Source organism: Babylonia areolata, chromosome 31, assembly GCF_041734735.1.
Source record: "Babylonia areolata isolate BAREFJ2019XMU chromosome 31, ASM4173473v1, whole genome shotgun sequence".
In the NCBI taxonomy this organism is placed as follows: Eukaryota; Metazoa; Mollusca; class Gastropoda; order Neogastropoda; family Buccinidae; genus Babylonia; species Babylonia areolata.
The window spans coordinates 17289670-17313193 of NC_134906.1; the positions used below are offsets into that span (position 1 = coordinate 17289670).

Consider the following 23524-nt stretch of genomic DNA (forward strand, 5'->3'; position numbering starts at 1 on the left):
CACAGGACAATGTGAGATGCCTTTCGGTGATCACAGTACAATGTGAGATGTCTCTCGGTGATCACAGGACAATGTGAGATGCCTTTCGGTGATCACAGGACAATGTGAGATGCCTTTCGGTGATCACAGTATAATGTGAGATGTCTCTCGGTGATCATAGGACAATGTGAGATGTCTTTCGGTGATGACAGGACAATGTGAGATGTCTCTCGGTGATCACAGGACAATGTGAGATGTCTTTCGGTGATCACAGGATAATGTGAGATGTCTCTCGGTGATCACAGGATAATGTGAGATGTCTTTCGCTGATCACAGTATAATGTGAGATGTCTTTCGCTGATCACAGGACAACGTGAGATGTCTTTCGCTGATCACAGGATAATGTGAGATGTCTTTCGGTGATGACAGGACAATGTGAGATGTCTCTCGGTGATCACAGGACAATGTGAGATGTCTCTCGGTGATCACAGGACAATTTGAGATGTCTTTCGGTGATCACAGTATAACGTGAGATGTCTTTCGGTGATCACAGGATAATGTGAGATGTCTCTCGGTGATGACAGGACAATGTGAGATGTCTTTCGCTGATCACAGTATAATGTGACATGTCTTTCGGTGATGACAGGACAATGTGAGATGTCTTTCGGTGATCACAGTATAATGTGACATGTCTTTCGGTGATCACAGTATAATGTGAGATGTCTCTCGGTGATCAGAGGATAATGTGAGATGTCTTTCGGTGATCACAGGATAATGTGAGATGTCTTTCGGTGATCACAGGACAACGTGAGATGTCTTTCGCTGATCACAGGACAATGGGAGATGTCTTTCGGTGATGACAGGACAATGTGAGATGTCTCTCGGTGACCACAGGACAATGTGAGATATCTTTCGGTGATCACAGGACAATGTGAGATGTCTTTCGGTGATCACAGGACAATGTGAGATGCCTTTCGGTGATCACAGTACAATGTGAGATGTCTCTCGGTGATCACAGGACAATGTGAGATGCCTTTCGGTGATCACAGGACAATGTGAGATGCCTTTCGGTGATCACAGGACAATGTGAGATGTCTTTCGGTGATGACAGGAATGTGAGATGCCTTTCGGTGATCACAGGACAATGTGAGATGTCTCTCGGTGATCACAGGACAATGTGAGATGTCTTTCGGTGATCACAGGATAATGTGAGATGTCTTTCGGTGATCACAGTATAATGTGAGATGTCTTTCGGTGATCACAGGATAATGTGAGATGTCTCTCGGTGATCACAGGATAATGTGAGATGTCTTTCGCTGATCACAGGACAACGTGAGATGTCTTTCGCTGATCACAGGATAATGTGAGATGTCTTTCGGTGATGACAGGACAATGTGAGATGTCTCTCGGTGATCACAGGACAATGTGAGATGTCTCTCGGTGATCACAGGACAATGTGAGATGTCTTTCGGTGATCACAGTATAACGTGAGATGTCTTTCGGTGATCACAGGATAATGTGAGATGTCCCTCGGTGATGACAGGACAATGTGAGATGTCTTTCGCTGATCACAGTATAATGTGACATGTCTTTCGGTGATGACAGGACAATGTGAGATGTCTTTCGGTGATCACAGTATAATGTGATATGTCTTTCGGTGATCACAGTATAATGTGAGATGTCTCTCGGTGATCAGAGGATAATGTGAGATGTCTTTCGGTGATCACAGGACAATGTGAGATGTCTTTCGCTGATCACAGGACAACGTGAGATGTCTTTCATAATGTGAGATGTCTCTCGGTGATCACAGGATAATGTGAGATGTCTCTCGGTGATCACAGGACAAAGTGAGATGTCTTTCGCTGATCACAGGACAACGTGAGATGTCTTTCGGTGATCACAATATAACGTGAGAGACGTGGTCTGCTGGTCCTTTGATAGTGTCAGGTATTTCTAGGTGGTCTGGAGTATATCAAGATGCAGTATGACTGTTGTGAAATATTGACGAGGTGAAGACGACGACGATGGTGCTGACAGTAATGAGATGAATCTCTTTTGAAGCTGTCTGTACATCAAAGCACCACATTCCGTGTCTACTTTCTGTGATTCAACATCAGGTTTTTCCCGTGTGTGTGTGTGTGTGTGTGTGTGTGTGTGTGTGTGTGTGTGCGTGTGTGTGTGTGTGTGCGTGTGCGTGTGTGTGCGTGCGTGCGTATGCATGTGTGTGTTTTGTGTCTGACTAAAAGTTACTGTAAACGCTTTGAGATGTATTATTATTATTATTATTTTATTATTATTATTATTATTATTATTATTATTATTATTATTATTGTTGTTGTTGTTGTTGTAACCATCATCACTTGCAGGTTGTCATTGAAGCTGGAACCTTCGCAGCCAGCATCATGTGGTCACAACGACAACACCAGCTCCAGGGAAGATGTTCGAATCCTGCCCACTTCTGTGGCGGCCACGGAGCCACGTCGCACCCCCAGCAAGCTGTTCTCTTCCCCTTCCCACCGCAAAACGAAAAGTTTAAGTGCCTCGTGAGTACTGGCAATGGTGTGTAGTCATGTTCTCCCCGGATTGCAGATTGACCTATCCCCTTGTCCGCTGAACCTGATCAGTGTCAGCTGGAAAGGCGGCAACTTCGTGCTGTATACGTTAAAGTGGTGTCACTGATTTTACTGAACGTAAGTAATGCAATCCATAGAGGAAGAGGTACAGGCACACTGTGATGACTGACATCCTGACCTGTAATCTCTGTCCTGTCTAAGGTGACAGCCCTTCACTCACACCCTGGCCTATAAGCTCTGTCCCATCACAGTGAGGTGACAGCCTTTCACTGACATCCTGACCTGTTAGCGCTGGCCCATCACAGTGAGGTAACAGCCCTTCACTGACATCCTGACCTGTAAGCTCTGTCTGATCTCAGTGAGGTGACAGCCCTTCACTGACATCCTGACCTGTAAGCTCTGTCCTGTCTGAGTAAGGTGACAGCCCTTCACTGACATCCTGACCTGTAAGCTCTGTCTGATCACAGTGAGGTGACAGCCCTTCACTGACATCCTGACCTGTAAGCTCTGACCCATCACAGTGAGGTGACAGCCCTTCACTGACATCCTGACCTGTAAGCTATGTGTCATCACAGTGAGGTGACAGCCCTTCACTGACATCCTGACCTGTAAGCTCTATCCCATCTCTGTGAGGTGACAGCCATTCACTGACATCCTGACCTGTAAGCTCTGTCTGATCACAGTGAGGTGACAGCCCTTCACTGACATCCTGACCTGTAAGCTCTGACCCATCACAGTGAGGTGACAGCCCTTCACTGACATCCTGACCTGTAAGCTATGTGTCATCACAGTGAGGTGACAGCCCTTCACTGACATCCTGACCTGTAAGCTCTATCCCATCTCTGTGAGGTGACAGCCATTCACTGACATCCTGACCTGTAAGCTCTGTATGATCTCAGTGAGGTGACAGCCATTCACTGACATCCTGACCTGTAAGCTCTGACCCATCACAGTGAGGTGACAGCCCTTCACTGACATCCTGACCTGTAAGCTCTGACCCATCACAGTGAGGTGACAGCCCTTCACTGACATCCTGACCTGTAAGCTCTGTGTCATCACAGTGAGGTGACAGCCCTTCACTGACTTTCTGACCTGTAGCTCTGTGTCATCACAGTGAGGTGACAGCCCTTCACTGAGGGGCAGAGGGTCAGTAACAGTCAAGGGAGAACTGGCCACGTGCTGTGGGGGATGTTTCACCCACTGGCCTTGGCCACGTGCTTTGGGGGATGGTTCACTGACTGGTCTGGGCCACGTGATGTGGGGGATGTTTCACTGACTGGTCTTGACCACGTGCTGTGGGGATGGTTCACTGACTGGCCTTGACCACGTGCTGTGGGGATGGTTCACTGACTGGTCTGGGCCTCGTGATGTGGGGGATGTTTCACTGACTGGTCTGGGCCACGTGATGTGGGGGATGTTTCACTGACTGGTCTGGGCCACGTGATGTGGGGGATGTTTCACTGACTGGTCTGGGCCTCGTGATGTGGGGGATGTTTCACTGACTGGTCTGGGCCACGTGCTGTGGGGGATGGTTCACTGACTGGTCTGGGCCTCGTGATGTGGGGGATGGTTCACTGACTGGTCTTGACCACGTGCTGTGGGGATGGTTCACTTACTGGCCTTGGCCACGTGCTGTGGGGATGGTTCACTGACTGGTCTTGACCACGTGCTGTGGGGATGGTTCACTGAGTGGTCTTGGCCACGTGCTGTGGGGATGGTTCACTGAGTGGTCTTGGCCACGTGCTGTGGGGATGGTTCACTGAGTGGTCTTGGCCACGTGCTGTGGGGATGGTTCACTGACTGGCCTTGACCACGTGCTGTGGGGATGGTTCACTGACTGGCCTGGGCCACGTGCTGTGGGGGATGGTTCACTGACTGGCCTTGACCACGTGCTGTGGGGATGGTTCACTGAGTGGTCTTGGCCACGTGCTGTGGGGATGGTTCACTGACTGGTCTGGGCCACGTGATGTGGGTGATGGTTCACTGACTGGTCTGGGCCACGTGATGTGGGGGATGTTTCACTGACTGGTCTGGGCCACGTGATGTGGGGGATGGTTCACTGACTGGTCTGGGCCACGTGATGTGGGGGATGGTTCACTGACTGGTCTGGGCCACGTGATGTGGGGGATGTTTCACTGACTGGTCTGGGCCTTGTGATGTGGGGGATGTTTCACTGACTGGTCTGGGCCACGTGCTGTGGGGATGTTTCACTGACTGGTCTGGGCCACGTGCTGTGGGGATGTTTCACTGACTGGCCTGGGCCGCGTGATGTAGGGGATGGTTCACTGACTGGTCTTGCAGCCTGTGCTTTGTTATTATGCTTGGTACTGGCTTGTAATGCGTTAGAATACGCTGTGTCATCACGTGTTGCGCTGTGTGTGTGTGTGTGTGTGTGCGTGTGTGTGATGACGTGTTGCGCTGTGTGCGTGTCATGACGTGTTACGCTGTTTCATGACGTGTTGCGCTGTGTCATGACGTGTTGCAATGTGTGTCATGACGTGTTACGTTGTGTGATGACGTGTTTCGCAGTGTCATGACTTGTTGTGCCGTGTGAACACTGAAATGATTAATGTAATTAGCTGAAAAGCAAGAGTGACATAGTAGGAACAAATCAGAACAAAATGGTGCAAAACAGATAAAATGGAACAGAAAGGAAAAAACAGAATTGAAACAACATAAACTAACAAGAGATTTGCGACATTTTGGCACTTTGTCATTAGCTTAAAGTACATGTGACGGGAGGGGTGGGGTGGGGGGTGGGGGGGTGGGGGGTAATGTGCCTTCTTTTTTTTGTTTTTTGAGTCGTTCGTCTCCAAGGTTTGGACAGTACACAGAAAACAAAGTACATATAAATCATATAATAAATAATTACCCATGTAACATCGATACATATCATATCAATACAAACATATACTAAAGTACATACAAATCCTGAAATAACTATTTATGCCTCAATGCACCGTGTGAGTGGAGAGGAGAAACATAATGACCCACATTCTAAAGTGGACAGGTCAGTTGGGAAGGAGAGTGGGGGTGGAGGTGCAGGGAGGGGTGGCACTGGGGGTCTATTCGGTCGCTGTTCAAACGCTGGGTAGAGTGAGTATGTTAAATGCTTCGGTATCTAGATAGCATCAGGTTGCGCTGTGTTAGGATGCGATATGCTGTGTTGTTTGTGCTTGGCATTACGTTCTTGTTCGTGACAATAACAGAAACGAAAACAACAATAACAACACTATGATATTTTGAAAACTTATGGTATCAGTAACAGGGATCGGGGGTCCTTGTCTTCGATGATCTTTCAGACGATTTTACACAACACACACACAGACCCCCACCCCCTACCCCTCGCCCTCATACACACAGGGCAAGTGCATTGGAAAATAAGCCAAGTGTACAAGGGATGGGTTTGAAATACTGATATGACTGATGGCAGAGACGGTGCGTGGCGGACAGAAAAAGGCGGTTTGTTCCAGATGACTGCACCCATGTAAGGAATGACCCCTGGGGTGTTTGCACATTGTTTTTATATATATATATATATATTTTTTTTTTTTTTTTTTTTTTTAAATTCCATTTTCGATAGGTTTTCTATGCTTTGATGTCATTTGTTGAGTTGTTTTGCATCGAGTCCGCGTGTTTTAATGCTTGATGATTATGTTGCGCTGTGTTGTTGTCAAAGCTGAATTTTGACCATAATACATTGTACTGCATTAGTGCTTTATAGGCTGCATTAACCGTGCTTTGCTTTAACGCTTTTGTGTTATTTTACACAGCTGGGAATTGTACTAAAAATCCTGATGTTGGTTTGTTGTACTGTAGAATACCTTGTGTACTGAATGTTTGCACCCCCCCCCCCCCCCCACACACACACACACTGCATCTAGTCATTGGGATGAGACGAGAAACCGAAGTCCCGTGTGCTGCACGCACGTGGCGTACTGAAAAAGAACCCATGGCAACAAAAGTTGGTAAAAATTCTGTAGATGAAATCCACTCTGATAGGTACACAATACATGTATGAACCCAAGGCCTGACTAGCGGATTGGGTAATGCTGCTGTCAGGCATCTGTTTAGCAGATGTGGTGTAGCGTATATGGATTTGTCCGAACGCAGTGACGCCTCCCCGAGAAACTGAAATTGTAGTGTAGTGTAGTGTAGTGTAGTGTCGTTTCGTGTCGTGTCGTGTCGTATCGTATCGTATCGTATCGTGTCGTGTCGTGTACTGTACTGTACTGTCACCTGCCCACTTACCTTCCGTTCAGTGCATGGCTGTCCAGGGATGAAGCATGTGTATTGACAAATAACGATTGTAGCGAGGATTGTCTGTCTGTCTGACTGTCTGTCTGTCTGATGACAAAGATTCCATACAACCCACTTCACTGAACCTTTGCAGTAAGGCATGCAGTACCAACTGTCATCTCAAAAAGTCAGTTCATAATGCTGTGCTGGCTGTCAGATGTGGTTTTGCAATGCATGAGGAATGTCAATGGCTGTGGAGTTCTTATTACCTTTTCTATATAGAACATGGTGTTTTACAGAAGTTTGTTGCATGCTTACCAGTTTTCATTTTTGATACGAAGAGCCCAACAGGGCATAAACTTTGTAGGAAGCAAAGTCCATTGGGTTGAGATGATTTCTCAATTAAAAACATCTTTGCTAACTGAATGAATAATTCCTTGCTAGCTTGACTGTTTCACTAGCTCTCAAGCAAATCAAGCTCTTGTACATAAACGCGTGAATGACTATTGGTACATTATATCTTAACTTATTTTCGTATTATTTTATTTTAATTTATTTTATTTCTTGTTTTAGTTTAAAATCTCATCACAGTCACCACTCTTCTTCTTCTTGGTAGAAGTAGTAGTGATTTATTGTTGATTCATTTGTAAAGCAGCAGACCCCCCGGCCCCTGTTGTCTGTCACCAGCTTCATGCTGTCCGTGACGCCTCAGGACCGCCGTCCGCCCTACAGAGTTCCCTCCCGTGCCACAGCACCCTACGTGCAGGGACAGCGCCACCTGCTGGACGACAGTGTGTTGGAGGCGTCCCCCTCCCACTCCAGTGACAGCTCTGTCTGCAGCAGACTGCAGCACGTCTTCACCGGTGTGTGTGTGTGTGTGTGTGTGTGTGTGTGTGTGTGTGAACAGATCAGTGACAGCTGCCCCATAGTTCGGTAGATAACTGCATATTTTCATTTATAGGATATAATTGTACTGTATATATCATTCTGTTTTGATAAGCCGCAACATAACGCATCACAGGTAAGCCGATAGGATTCATACAAAGAACAAGGGGTGGATGGCATCGCATATCAGGTCACCGCACTCAGCTCTTTCAGGTCTGGCCTTAAAACCCACCTCTTTCTGTGATATTTATAGTTGGGATGCACGATAAATGTGACCGTCGCCCCGTTTTATTAACTAATTAATTTATTTGTCTGTTTATTCATAACAACCTATAGCCCCATGGTCTGTGGCCGAACAACACCAGATTATAGAGCATGATACAGGACACTTATCTCTCCATACCAGGTTTACATGTAGTGACAGAAGACGAAAGAAGCATTATCTTGACACCAGAAATCGTGCTCATATCATGTGGATCTGTCTGAAGACAACAGGAAGAAGGAGACAACAGCTAACCCCCCTTAGCCCACTGGAGGGAGGGGACAGTGCTGTCTTTTGCTTTGTATTGGAAAGGGCCGTGTTTGGACTGAGCTGTAGAAAGGGGCAATTGGAGATAAGCGCAACCATTTTTTCAAGACAGGGGTTGTATATTTTTCAGATGGAAGATCCAGTACCCTCCCCCTCTGTCCCCCTCCCCCCCAACACACACTCCCCCCCCCCCCACCCCCCCATACACACACTCACACACACACACACACACTCACACACACTCATATTCACACACACACACACACACACACACACACATACACACACAGGCGGGTGCTCCCCAGTGTTACACTGTATGTTGTGGTTTCAGATGAAGCAGAGGAATCATCGTCCAGCGATCATGAGACGTTCTGGCTGTCTGGTGCAGACAGGTCGGTACTCAGAGTGTGTGTGTGTGTGTGTGTGTGTGTGTGTGTGTGTGTGTGTGTGTGTGTGTGGTGTGTGTGTGTGTGTGTGTGTGTGTGTGTGTGTGTGTGTGTGTGTGTGTGTGTGTGTGTGTGTGTGTGTGTGTGTGTGTGTGTGGTGTGTGTGTGTGTGTGTGTGTGTGTGTGTGTGTGTGTCCGTCTGTCTGTCTGTCTGTTTGTCTGTCCGTCTGCCTGTCTGTCCGTCTTCCTGTCTGTCCGTCTGCCTGTCTGTCTGTCCGTCTGTCTGTCTGCCTGTCTGTCTGTGTGTCTGTGTGTCTGCCTGTCTGTCTGTCTCCACTCTCCCCCTTTTCTCTGTGTACGCGCGCTTGCATGTGATGTGGCGTATGTTATATATATATATATATATATATATATATATATATATATGTGTGTGTGTGTGTGTGTGTGTGTGTGTGTGTGTGTGTGTGTGTGTGTGTGGAATGTTCAGTTCTCAGTGGGAAGAAGCAGAGGATACAGAGTTTCAAACCAAATTTACGCACGAAGGATGCATACGGCGGAAAACTGTGTTGAAAGACGGCAAGAAACCCACTGTGAGTTTTGTTTAAGTCATTTTTCGTTGTTTAATGAATTACAGAAAGAAAAGCATAAACACACACACACACACACACACACACACACACCATGCACGCAGGCACATACACAGGCGCGCGCACACTCGGACATACACTTATAAACACACACCTTTACGCAAACAGAAACATTTGAAGTGTCAAGATTGATTTAGAAACAGCAGGAGTGTGCATCCGCACAGAAGATGTAACGTTTGGTATACCGGTTCTGTTATATTCACGAACATTAGCAAGTCAGGTACTTTGATTTTTTCTCTCTTTCTTCGCTTGTTTTGCTCCTGAAGACTGAGAGGGACAGAGATTTGGACAGGAAGACAGAACAGGGGTGGGGAGGGTGGCAGGGTTTCGATATTGTGAAAGTGTAATGGCTTAAAATTCTAATCCTTTCACAACTTTGGTGAGAAGAGGCTCAGTTTAACTCGGATAATCGACAAACACATATATCAGTACGCATTTCAGATACTCAGAAACTTAAAACCAAAGCGAAAAAAGACAAAAAAGAAAGAAAGAGAGAGACAGAGACAGAGAGAGAGAGAGAGAGAATACTCAGAACTCAGAAGGTTTAATGTACTTCGGCCTTAAGCCGCAATACGAAGAGAGAGAGAGAGAGAGAGAGAGAGAGAGAGAGATATGATTTATTCACTTAAGTCCATAGCCCGAAATGAATGAAGGGCGATAATACAATATGCAGATGTCACCATAACCATCAGTAAACATTCACCATTTTCACAATTATAATATAATAATAATAATGGTACTTATATAGCGCTGAATCTTGTGCATAGACAAATTTAAGCGCTTTTGCACCAGTTATTCTCACGCACGCATAACTCTAAAACTGGAGAAACTAAAGACAAGGAAGAGGCAGGGAAGGGAGGCTATTTTGGGAAGAAGTGGGTTTTAAGGCCAGACTTGAAAGAGCTGAGTGTGGAGACTTGACGAAGCGAAAGAGGAAGTTCATTCCAATTGCAAGGTCTAGAGACAGAGAAAGAACGGCGGCCAACAGTCGAGAGTTTGAATCTGAGTATGCGTAAGTGGAGTGGATCCGAAGCTGATCGTAGTGAGCGAGATGGAGTGTAGAGGTGAAGGCAGCCACAGAGATAGGAAGGGGCTGGTTTGTGAATACATTTGTAGCATAGAGTGCTGATCTTGTACATTATTCGGTGTGAGACAGGGAGCCAGTGGAGATGTTGCAAAAGAGGAGTGATGTGCTCAGATCTTTTCTTTCTGAGGACGAGTCGGGCAGCAGAATTTTGTATGCACTGAAGGGACTGAATGGATGAAACAGGCAAACCAGACAGTAGAGAGTTACAGTAGTCAAGGCGAGAGAGAATGAGAGAAACGACAAGTTTAGATGTTGCGTCAATGGACAGATATTTCCGAATGAAAACTGATGCGCCGCAGTTGACAGTAGCAGGATTGACATGTCTGATTGATAAATTTTTGCATGGACAGTGTGTTGTCAAGGACAACACCGAGGTTCCTGACTGAACTGGACAGAGGAATGGATGTACTGCCAAGTTTGATTGTATTAGTTGTAATGGAAGAGAGTTTTTGTTTAGTTCCTATGATCATTGCTTCAGTTTTGTCCGCGTTCAACTGTAACTTATTTAGAGTCATCCAATTTTGAATATCCAGGAAGCAGTTAGATGTTTCTTGCAAGAGCGACAACAGTTTTTCAGGTGTATCACTCTTCTGGAGTTGAGTGTCATCAGCATAAGAATGATGACTGACATTATGGCGGTTGATAATTTCAGCGAGAGGAGCAGTGTACAATGTGAAGAGCACTGGGCCTAAAACAGATCCCTGTGGGACTCCATGTTCAATTTTAACGGGTTCAGACTGGAAATTATCAACAATGACAGACTGGAATCGATCAGTGAGATAAGATTTGAACCAGTTTAGGACAGTGCCGTTGATACCAAATGTAAAATGAAGACGGGAAAGAAGGATTGAATGGTCTATCGTGTCAAAGGTGGCTGACAAGTCGAGAAGAGTGAGAAGGGAGATCTGTCCTGAGTCGGACGCTAGCAGTAGGTTATTCAGGATGTGGAGGAGAGTGGTTTCGGTGCTATGGTCAGCACGATAGTCAGACTGAAATGGGTGGATGAGATTGTTGAAACAAAGGTGATTGTTGAGCTGCTTCAGGACAGCTTTTTCAAGGAGTTTGGACAGGAATGGAAGATTAGAAACTGGTCGATAGTTTTTCAAAATGTTTGCGTCAAGGTTGGATTTCTTCAGAAGAGGCCGGACTATTGCAGTTTTGAAAGTGGATTGAAACGTTCCAGTGAGAAGGGATGAGTTGACAATGTTGGTGATTGTGGGGAGAAGCTGTGAGACACACTGGGAAAAAACAGAGGCTGGTATAGGATCGAGGTCACAGGATTTTATTGTCATTTCTTTGAGGATTTCATGGACTTCTGTTTCAGTTAATGGATTAAAGGAATGGAGAGGAGTGCCGTTGAATTGAGGATCAGGATGAGTAGGTTGGAAAGGCATTTGGTCTGAGATGGTACGAATATTCTGGACTTTGTCAAAAAAGAAAGAGGAGAAGACATTGGGGAGTTCAGATAAAGTGTAGGCAGAAGGAAGAGGAGTCTTTTTTGCAGTGCCGAGAAGATTTGACATGATAGAGTAAAGAGATTTGGTGGATGTGGCATCGATAACTTGAGAAGAAAAGAAGTTTGTTTTCGCTGATGAGATCATATGTTTGACTTTATTTATTTGTTTTCGGAAGATTTGATTGTGGACTTTCAGTTTTTTGATCGCCATCGCCGTTCCAATTGGCGACGTTTGCGTTCTGCAAATCGAATGTCTTGTGTGTACCACGGGGCGGAAGGTCTATCAGGGAGCATGCGGGTAGTGGGGGGTGCATGTTCATCCAGCAGTTGAGAGAGGACAGTGTTGTAGTGTGTAGAGACATTGGTGTGGGAAGAAATTTTGGAAAGGCGTTCAGCAGCTTGAGAAGAAAAAGTGTTAGTGTTGATGGATTTCAGGTTGCGACGAGTAACGGATTTTTTGGTTCTGGTAGGTTTTGAAATATTAAGCAAGAATATGACAGCAGAATGGTCGGAAGAGAGTTCGTCAGTTACAGTCACTGATGCAATCATGGCATCAGAGTCACGTGTGATGAGCCAGTCCAACGTATGGCCAGATCTGTGTGTTGGTTCTGTAACGAGCTGAGAGAGAGAATGACTGGACAGAGATAGACATAGGCGTTTGACATCAGAGGAAGTTTGGTTGTCGAAATGAAAATTGAAGTCTCCGAGGATGATAAGTTTGCCAGAACGAAGGTTGTAGTAATCAAGTAATGTTCGGAACTCATCGTGAAACAGAGAAGACGTTAGGTTGTTTTTACGACTAGGAGGAGGACGATAGAGACAACAGAAGATGATTGAATGACCGGGAACATTGAGAGTGACTTCGAGCATTTCAAAAGTGTTATGTGGAAAGGCATGGTTATGGGAGAAGGAAAGGGAAGACTCCAAGAATCAAATTAAAGAAATTATGATGATACCGTTTCTCTTAACTTAAAAGTTCTGTGTAAATACAATGCGAGATTGCGTATGACACCATTATCAGATGATGCCATCAATAAACATAATTTAAACAAACATGGACGTTCATAATATTTCTTTGGAGTAAATCTTACGCGAAAACCATGTAACACAGGACACATCAAAACAAAATGCACTTCATCTTCATTTGACTGCTTGCACACAGAATCTATCACTTGGACACAGCTTCTCTGTATGATCAAGAACCTTATAACGGTATCAGTGCATATAGATTTCAGAAATGCCAAATCTAAATCTTGTTAATAAAACTCGTAGATTTCGTTCCTTGTTAAACAAAAGATGATTCTTAATTAAATGTGTAGAAGTATGAGATCTGTAAAGACAGAATCTATCACTTGACTGAATATGATTTCCCAGTTTTGCCATCTACAGTCTGTCAAATGCTGACGAAAAAGTTTCAGAAACATATTCTCATTACCTACTCCTTGATATTCCCAGCGGTGTTCTCAAAGCCCAGTTCACAGAGACAAGTTCGTGCATTTGACGCCCAGTTCCCTTTACCTCTCGGATATAAATCATACAACATATTATAGGGTTTACATGGCAGTCTACCTTCATTCATTTTTAGTAATTCAAACCAGTATCGAACACATCTAAGTGCAGAATTTACATATATTAGATATCTTTTCGTCTCACCGTGTACTAAATCGTTAGGTGCCTATATTTCAACCCCTAAAACCTTTTTCAATCATAATAAATGAACGGACTCACATTGTATTGTAGCATTTTTGTCCAGACACCATAATTCTGAACCATAATGTACGATGGGCTGTATCTGGGTATCGAAAGTCTTAATAAAAAATATCCAAAGAATTATTGTTCAATAAAAAAAAAAAGTTTCTTCATAATATGCAACAGCACATTCTTTGCTCTGCTTGAAAGATCCCTGCATGCAGCTACAAAACTCAAGCGTGTTGAAGAAAGAATTCCAAGATATTTGTAAGCATTGACAACTGGTATATCTATACCATCATACACCCACCTTTCCCTTGCTGCCAAATAACCACCTTTCCTAAAAACAATAATATTACTTTTATCTAGATTAACATTTAATTGCAATTTAGCAGTTGAATTTTTTAAGTTATTCAATTGTGTCTGTAGACCAATAGCTGTCTCCGAGAGCAAAACAATATCATCAGCAAGTAATAATATAAACAGTTCTATAAAATCAATTGTGAATCTCGCACCATGTCTTCCTCGGTCTATTGCTTCTAAAGCTAATTCATTTATGAATAATGAGAACAAAACAGGACTACAAACATCTCCTTGCTCTACTCCTCTAGTGCAATTGATATACTCAGTAAGTTTGTTAACACACCTAATTCTTGTTTTGACAACATTATACATACTCTTTATACATTTAAAAAGCTTTCCTGTTATGCCATATTTTGCCAGAATTGACCATAAGAGAGATAGATAGATAGATAGATAGACAGATAGAGAGAGAGACGCTCCAGACGCTTTTTATTGACATTGGCCTAACTACAGCCCTTATGTCAAGGGGGTCAATTCTAAGTTGCAGCGTCATTGTATTGAATGAAAGAAAACAAACAACAATAAATAAAGCAAATAACGTCAATAACTGAATTAAAAAAACCAAATTACTTAATCGTACATTTATGTATGTGCCAATACACGTACGCACACCATTGTTATTGATGGTCAAACAGTGGAGAGGGTCAATGAATATAGATATTTAGGGACCATCTTAGACAATAAGCTGACTTTTGACAGAAATGTTGATTCCATTCATAAGAAATGTCAATCTAGAATTTTTTGTTTACAGAAGCTTAGAAATGTTGGTATAAATTCAAATATTCTTCAAAGTTTTTATCGATGTTGTATCGAGTCTGTGCTTACAGTTTCATTTATGTGCTGGCATGGAAGTTTGGGAGTGAGGAGTAAGCGTGTTTTGAACGATGTCATGAGTGTATGCAGTAAAATTGTGGGAGTGAAACAAGCTAGTATGCAAGAGCTGTATGAAAGTCGAGTGGTTAAAAAAAGCAGGCAGATAGCAACTGACGACACCCATATTTTAGCAAAGTATTATGAGCTATTGCCATCAGGACGACGCTACAGAACTTTTAAGTTGAAATCCAGAGCTCTGAAGACTTTTATTCCACGTTCAATCCACCTTTTAAATTCTTGAGAACTGTGTGTGTGTGTGCGCGCGCGCGCACTCTCATGTGAGACGTGTGAAAGTCCGTGCATGATAGGCTGTACCTTGTTCTAGTTGTGGGGTGTGTGTGTGTGTGTGTGTGTGTGTGTGTGTGTGTGTGTGTGTGTGTGTGTGTGTGTGTTTACTGAGCTTAAAACGTGACAATTGGTTATAATGAATGTGCAATATGTAGGAAGAATAATGTGCAATATGCAGGATGAATGTACAATGAATATGTCTAATGCTAACGTCCATATTCTAAATATATTTCTGTTTAATAATTACGATGTAATAATTAATTGCAATGTTTTTAAAAGCGAATATGTGAAATGCTTTTATTTGAGAACATATGTTTATTACTCTTGTTTAATCAAGTTATCCGCGTGTGGGGGGTGGGGGGGGTGGGGGTGGGGGTGCGGTGCGGGTGTGTGCTGATTATCTGGTTGTGGTTTTCCGCAATTCATCTTTATTCTTATCTTATCTGTCTATTATAATCAATGTGCAGTATAGTAGGCTATGTTTATAATTATATTCAAATAATGTTTCTTAATTCTTTCTGTTTTTACATTAAGAATACTAGTTATTACCTGCAGTGAGTGGATGTATGTATGAAACGATGTATGTGATATTTTTTACATTTGTATCTTCGTAATATTTGTTGGGGCTGTTGTTGGCTTTTACAGTTATGGTCCCCATGTTGTTTACTTGTCTGTGTTGTGATAATGCACCTGACCAAATTTCTCCAGTTGGAGATAATAAAGTTATTCTTATCTTATCTTATCTTATAGTAGTGAAACAACATACAATAGACTATAAACATACAATGTGACCATCAAGTGTATACAGCTGTACCAGGCTAATCATATAACTAGTGATGTTACGAGTTATTACTATCTATTTTCCTTTTCCTGATATTAACAGCTTCTGCTATGTATTTGGCAAGCAAAATAATAATTACATCATTTTTTCAGTGGATAACAGACTAAGCACGTCATGTCTTTTCTCAGCAGCAATATGAAAAAGTCGTGTCTTGGCTCTAATGTCTTCATAAGCATTACAATGAAATAAAAAATTATCTTCATCCTCTCTCACATCCTCCATACACACTGTACACATACAATCAGCCAAACCCTCAAGATCAAACCATCTTTTATTAGCTTTTAAACCTAAGGTTCTGTTTCTGAATCTTGCTAGCATATCTCTGTGCCATTTATTGGTAACTACTACTAAAAATTTCTCCGGTTGTAAAATAGTTTTAAAGGAATAGAACCAAGAATACTTCACATCATCTTTCATTTTAGAATGCCAGTTCTGTTTATAATAAGACGCTAAGCGATCTTTAAATTCTGATAGAAACCCTCTTTCATCCCCAACTCCCTGACTCAGCCATACAATACCAAATCCATTTACTGAAAGAACTTGTTTAACTTTACCCACCCAGTTACAATTACCTAACTCAAACTGCTGAAGTAACATGTCATATGCCTGTCTGCATAACCTGTTTGTAGGGAGCTGAGTAAGTCTTAACCAATACTGGATGCATTTAACAAAAGTTTTAATATAAAGAGGATACCTTCCAGAGTCACCGTATGCCATCGTATTAGACGAGTGTAATGGAATATTCATGAATCTCTTTATGGCAAAAGTGTGTACTTTTTCCATTTCAAGATTTTCTTCAAGACCCCATACTTCTGCTGCATAAGTTATCACTGGTTATATTTGAGTATCAAATAACTTCCAAAATAAAGCTGGATCAATTGTTCTCAGTTTCTTAGTAGATTTTAGAATTTCTGTTACTCCCCTTTTCCCTTTCCTACACATTTCTGACCATCCCGTTTTTAAACTCAACCTAGTCGTAAATACCATTCCTAAATACTTGTATGCGTTGATGACTCGTACTTCTACATTACCATACAACCATTTTTCCCACTGTGATAAATGACCTCCGTTACGAAAAACAATAATATTTGTCTTATCCATATCAACAGTTAACTGAAATTTATCTGCTTCGTTTTTTAATACATTAAGCTGATTCTGTAATCCAACTACAGTGCTAGAGAGCAAAATCAATCATCTGCAAACATCAACAAAAATATTTCCACAGCACCAGGGATTAACTGAATACCATGCCTACCTTTCTCAGACATTTCAACAGCTAATTCATTTATTAATGCAAATAGTTGAGGACTTAAGAGACAGCCTTGTTTTACCCCACGGGGGCAGCTAAAGAAATCAGAATATACTCGACTCCCTTTTCGCGCACACATGCCATGACTGAATTGTATATACCTCACAGTGCATTGTACAGTTTTCCATTAATACCAGTTTTTCTCAAAACATGCCACAATACATTTATGTTCACGGAGTCAAATGCCTTTTTAAAGTCACCAAAAGCAACATATAACTTAGTATTCTTCATAAGAAAATTTTTAACCAAAGCATATAAAGTAAAAATATGATCTACAGTACTAAATCCTACTCTGAATCCTGCTTGTTCTTCAACAATTATTTCCTCTCTTTCGGCCCACTGGACAAGCCTTCTATTTAAAATATGTGCATATACTTTACTAATTACGTTTGTTAGAGCTACACCCCTATAGTTGTCTGGATTATTAGTGTCTCCTTTCTTATGAATTGGTACAATAATGGATTTACACCAATTTGTCGGAAATAATCCATCATCAAACAGTTTGTTAAATAGTGACACAAGAAAATCAAAAACAATTGCATCGACATTCTTCAGCATCTCACCGATTATCTTATCTGGGCCGGCACTTTTTCCATTTTTCAGACTTCTTACACTGGCCTTAATTTCATCTATAGTTATAGGGTCATTAAACAAAGGTTCATTAAAGATTTCTTCTTCGTCTTCTTCTTCTCCTGTATCTGCGGTGTCTTGCCCCCCATCAAAGGAATTAAATACATGATAAAAATGATCGTACCATTGCTGTGAAGTGATTTCATTATAAATGACTGATTTCCTATTGACTGATCTAATAGTAGCCCAAAACATTTTTGAATCCTTTATTGATTCTTTTAACTGTTGCAGTGTCTTTTCATCAAAATCTAGTTTCTTCTCTTTCCTTAACTTAATATACTGTTTTCTTTCTTCTACATAAATGTTTTTCGCTTCAGCTTTTCCTTCAACTGTTTTAGCTCTTTGAAACTTTTGCAACAATCTCCTTACCTGTCTTTTCTTTTGCCTACATTCATTGTCGAACCATTCGTTAATTAACTGTTTGCTTTTTTCTGCCCACTGTCCCAACCATGCATGCAGCAGCTCCATAAAATACATTGACAAAGAACTCAATAGAGAGAGAGAGAGAGAGAGAGAGAGAGAGAGAGAGAGAGGTGGGGATGCTGACGCACAGACCGACAGGGATGTTTGGGGGATAGGAAGACTATAGACAATAGACAGACAGAGACAGACAACGCGCAATGTACGGTTGGCTCCATATGCCTGTACATACAGACACATGTGAGAGGAAATATATGATGAAAGAGACTACAGTGTGCATAACGGCTGTAGTGTCTGTTAGTATGAGGGTGAAAGTGCAGTGAGTGACAGTGATTGTGTACACGATAGTCACATGACGGTCACTTGATAAGTCACATGACGGTCACTTGATAATAGTCACACGACAGTCACTTGATAATGGTCACATGACGGTCACATGATGATGGTCACATGACGGTCACATGATTGTCCCCCCCACACCCCCCAGGTGTCGTCGTGGACCCGCTACTGGGTGTCCCTGTGGGGCACCAACCTGCTGTACTATCAGCCCAAGTCACTGCGGGGAGCCCACAGGACTGCTGTAAGGCCTTCCCCTCTGATGTCTGTCCGTTTGTGTCGCTCTGTCTGTCTGTGTCTCTCTGTCAGTGTGTGTGTGTGTGTGTGTGTGTGTGTGTGTGTGTGTGTGTCCTTCTGTCTCTGTATGTTTCTTTGCCTGTCTATCCGTGTTCCTGTGTGTGTGTGTGTGTGTGTGTGTGTGTGTGTGTGTTTCTTTCTGTCTGTCTGGTTGTCTCTTCCTCTGAAAGTGTGTGTGGGTGGCGACGGGGTGGGGATGGGGATGAGGGGTGCATGTGTGTGTGTGTGTGTGTGTGTTAGCATGCGCACGCGCGTGTGTGTATATGTGCGAACGTGCTTACGCGCGTACATGCCTGTCCGATTGTCCGTTTCCTATCCATTGTGTGAATACAGCATGTTAAAGTAAGGAGGGTGTTGTTTGTTATTTCAGTTCAAGAGCACCCCCAACAAGATGACCTCCATTGTGGGGTGGATGGTGGTAATGGGAGACAACCCACTACAACCCGACTCCTTCCAGCTGTCAGACCCCACTAAAGGTACGTGTACACTGGCCGCCAGGTTATGCTTATCTGTGTTTATCAACAGTCGTCAGTCTGAATTAGCATGCTGTTGTGCAGGAACCTTGAACCTGCTGAAAAAGGCACACCTCTAGACTTCACATGGCTCAGCAATATTGCATCTTTGTCAGTACAGTCACCAGCCTCTTGTAAACAGATAGCGCTAGCTGTAGGCCTGTGGAGGAAGTTGTTTTGCTGGTTCATTGTATTTGTATTTCTTTTTATCACAACAGATTTCTCTGTGTGAAATTCGGGCTGCTCTCCCCAGGGAGAGCGCGTCGCTATACTACAGCGCCACCCATTTTTTTTTGTATTTTTTCCTGCGTGTAGTTTTATTTGCTTTTCCTATCGAAGTGGATTTTTCTACAGAATTTTGCCAGGAACAACCCTTTTGTTGCCGTGGGTTCTTTTACGTGCGCTAAGTGCATGCTGCACACGGGACCTCGATTTATCGTCTCGTCCGAATGACTAGCGTCCAGACCACCACTCAAGGTCTAGTGGAGGGGGAGAAAATATCGGCGGCTGAGCCGTGATTCGAACCAGCGCGCTCAGATTCTCTCGCTTCCTAGGCGGACGCGTTACCTCTAGGCCATCACTCATCACTCAGAGGCAGTGTGGAAGAATCGGTTAGACGTTTGATTGCTGATCCAGTGTTCACTAGTGATCAGGGTTTCGAGGCCTGTTTCGGCATGGTGTTGTTTCCTTGGGAAAGTCTCTGATTTTTTTTCACTCACCACAGGTGTAAATGGGTTAATGACTTGTATTGGGGAAGGTTATAACGGTGGAATGAGAGCACTGGGTGTCGCCTTCCTATGCCGAACCCTAGACACAGTGGATATGAATTCTCTGCCCGGATAGCGCTAAAACCCAATGCCACATTGGGTATTTGCAGATCTTGTCCAATACGGTGTCAGTATCAGTATCAGTAGCTCAAGGAGGCGTCACTGTGTTCGGTCAAATCCATGTACGCTACACCACATCTGCCAAGCAGATGCCTGACCAGCAGCGTAACCCAACGCGCTTAGTCAGGCCTTGAGAAAAAAAAACAAAAAAAAAAAACAAAAAAAAAAACGAAACGAAACGAAACAAACAAACAAAAAAACAAACAACAACAAAAAAACCAGCGGCTCTGAACATTGCTGAAACAATACCATTGGCAAGCTTCCATTCTTAGGTATAATTATTAGCTAGGTCTTGGTCGGGAGAATAGGCCTGTGATGTTATGTCAGTGGGGTGTTGCTATCCAAAGTTTGATTTCATCGAATGATTGTCCAATGTCCGAATTACTACGGTTTCTATCAATCAGTTTCGACTCGGAAAGATTGGATCCAGTCTTGATGTCCAATGTCGTTGTGAAATATTTCCCACGACAGCGCCACCAGAACTCGCTCCACTCTACGCACTGAATCAGCGGTGTTCTCATTTAATTCCACATCAGCTATCGTTGTGTTGGACTGACCTGTGCACAACTGTGATATTCGGGTCAAAAGTTAATCGCTATCTTAATGTCATGGAGACGAGTAACTACTGGATTGTATTACGCAGCAATCGTTTTGTTGTTGAAACACTTGTGTTGTCTTGGTCCTACACTGGTATTGTATACCTAAATGTCACTTCACGTTGTTCTGGATTTATTCTGGTGCAGTTTAGAAATGTTTGTTTCGCAGATCAACATGCACTTCCCACACTTTGTTTCAGCACAGTACAATAAATGTGCAATGCTACTTTTAGCTTTATATGCCTATTACATTTGTATCACAAGACTTTGGTAGCAGGTTAGTTAATTAGCTTTGGTAAGGTGGTTTGTTTATATATTTTATTCGTTTCAGTCATACTGATTGCCATAGTGAGCCAGGCTGCTCAGCAGATCGTTTCTGTCAGTTAAGCATTAGTTAATCTGACAACAGATGGCTATTGTAATGTACTGTACAGCACTGTCCTGTACTGCATTCGCACTCTACTACCCTGTATCATTCTGTACTGCACTGCACCATGTTCTGCTTCTGTATTGCACTGCACTCTAATGCACTCTACTGTATCGTACCGCACTGCTGTTTTGCACAACACTCTACTGTACTGCACCACACTCTACTATATTGCACTGCACTCCACTGTATTGCACCACACCGTACTGTACTGAACCACACTGCATTGCACCAGACTGTACTGTATTGTACCACACTGTTCTGTATTGCACCACACTCTACAGTATTGCGCTGCACTGTTCTGTATTGCACCACACTCTAACATTCTGCACTGTACACTACTGCACTGTATCACCTTGTACCACTGTACTGCACTGCACAATATTACTGTACTGTACTTACTGCTCTGCACTGCATTATAATCCATAGCGCATGTCGTACTACTGCATTACACTACACTGCAATCCACTACACTACGCAACACTGCACTGCACTGCGCTACACTACACTACACTACACTATGCTACGCTGCACTGTAGCGGTCTAACGATGCACGGTGTGGTGTGCAGGGAACGTGTACAAGTTCCGAGCAGGGTCCCAGTCCCAGGCACTCTTGTGGTGCCGACACCTCAGTGAAGCTTCCAAACGCTATGCACCCAGGGTGGGTACAGCCCCTCTCTCCTCTCCTTCACATCGTCACTGTCATCATCATCGTCAGCTCCATCTAGTCCTCTCTCTCTCCCACTATCTTCTCTCTGCGTATGTATTCATTATATATTACTACATGAATATTTTTCCCCATTGATGATATTTGTTATACCCTTGGAGGTTTCTGTCTTACTCACTACCTTCATCTGGTATGTCTGTTACTGGTGTTGATACTGACCCTGGCTTTGCCTGTTGTTTTATTTTTTTAATTTCTCTTGTTCGTTTACACAGTTGCTGTAAATCTGCATTTCGAAAGAACATGGGTCATCCTCACGCGCACATTCATACGTGGACAAGCACACTCACATATTTTGTCTTCGTGTCTTTGTGGTTTATCTATTCCTTGTTGTCTCATTTTACTTCCGTTCGAGATGCAGTTCCATCAGTAGATATGTGCTTGTGTATGCTTGTGTTTATTCTTACACTTATCCGGCTTGGGTTTAAACGTACTTATTTACCATTGCTTTTTATATTATATTATGACATTAATAATAAAGGAGACCCTATGTTTCAGCAACCGGATAACCTCATGTCCTTTGACTGACCGACAGACTCCCCAGCTGACCCCAGTTGAATGCGATGTGAACTGTGATTGGTTGATTCAGTTCGTCACATGACACTAACTTTGGTGGACAGAAGTCAATCAGCTTGCGCCTTGGGGCGAGTGACTGTGTTACGTGTTGAGGTCGGTGGTGAACTGTTCATAGGCGCCAGTGTCTCTTTAGTGGCAGGCAAACAGAGGACGGGAGACATGCTGATCGGTCTGTCAGGCTGGACACAAGACTGTCCACTGGTGCCTTTCCTCCACTGTCAAGAACCATTCGGACAGAAGGCCATGATTATTACCAGGAAGGCGGCGTTGATGTGAGAGCCAATGTGAGAGGATTTTGCAGTGACACAAACAGCGCTGACTACTTAAGACGGTTTCATGTGTGTGTGTGCGTGTGTTGTGTGTGTGCGTGCGTGCGTGTTGTGTGTGTGTGTGTGCGTGTGTGGAGAGTTTGAGAGAGAGAGAGAGAGAGAGAGAGAGAGAGAGAGAGAGAGAGAGAGCACAGTCTTCATGTTAATGTGAGCACTCAGAAGATTTGATGCGGGAACTGGTATCCAGTCAATTCGTACGGAGGCGAACAATATGAATTTTCTCGATCTCAACTGCTTACGAATCGGCTTGTGTGTGTGTGTGTGTGTGATAAAGAGAGAGAGAGAGAGAGAGAGAGAGAGAGAGAGAGATGTATAATCATTCAGCTCCTGCCCGAGAGAAAGGCAATTCTTACAGGTTATTTAAACAATCACATCTTGACGTCGATGTATTGCTATAGAATGCAGCCCCTTTGGAATGGTCAGTACACACTGTTTCACTGTTAATTCAAGGTGTAAAGGCGTATGGACTGATCCATTTACGCTTTACCACATCTGTCTTGGAAACCATTAAGGAGCAGTTGTCTGATCTTTGAATAAACCCAACGCGCTGACAGACCTTCAGTACACAGACCTCAGGTCAGACCTTCAGTACAGTCCTTCAACAAAGACCTTCAGTACAGTCCTTCAACAAAGCCCTTCACTACAG

At 43.3% G+C, this 23524-nt stretch overlaps 1 protein-coding gene across 3 annotated transcripts in view; it reads left to right on the forward strand.

The window, feature by feature from the left end:
- The window catches only part of LOC143276320 (ras-specific guanine nucleotide-releasing factor RalGPS1-like), a 90185-nt gene extending 67181 nt beyond the window's left edge, over positions 1–23004 (forward strand). For 2 of the 3 annotated variants that reach the window (XM_076580826.1, XM_076580827.1), the window contains 9 exons: positions 2346–2522; positions 5986–6039; positions 7479–7654; positions 8537–8597; positions 9079–9181; positions 18682–18774; positions 19198–19303; positions 21819–21910; positions 22472–23004. In XM_076580826.1, coding sequence (XP_076436941.1) covers positions 2346–2522; positions 5986–6039; positions 7479–7654; positions 8537–8597; positions 9079–9181; positions 18682–18774; positions 19198–19303; positions 21819–21910; positions 22472–22501 — 892 coding nt within the window. In that variant the 3' untranslated portion in view covers positions 22502–23004. The remainder of the gene's footprint in view (positions 1–2345; positions 2523–5985; positions 6040–7478; positions 7655–8536; positions 8598–9078; positions 9182–18681; positions 18775–19197; positions 19304–21818; positions 21911–22471) is intronic. The other variant, XM_076580828.1, reaches the window with a different exon arrangement.
- Positions 23005–23524: the final 520 nt, after the last annotated feature.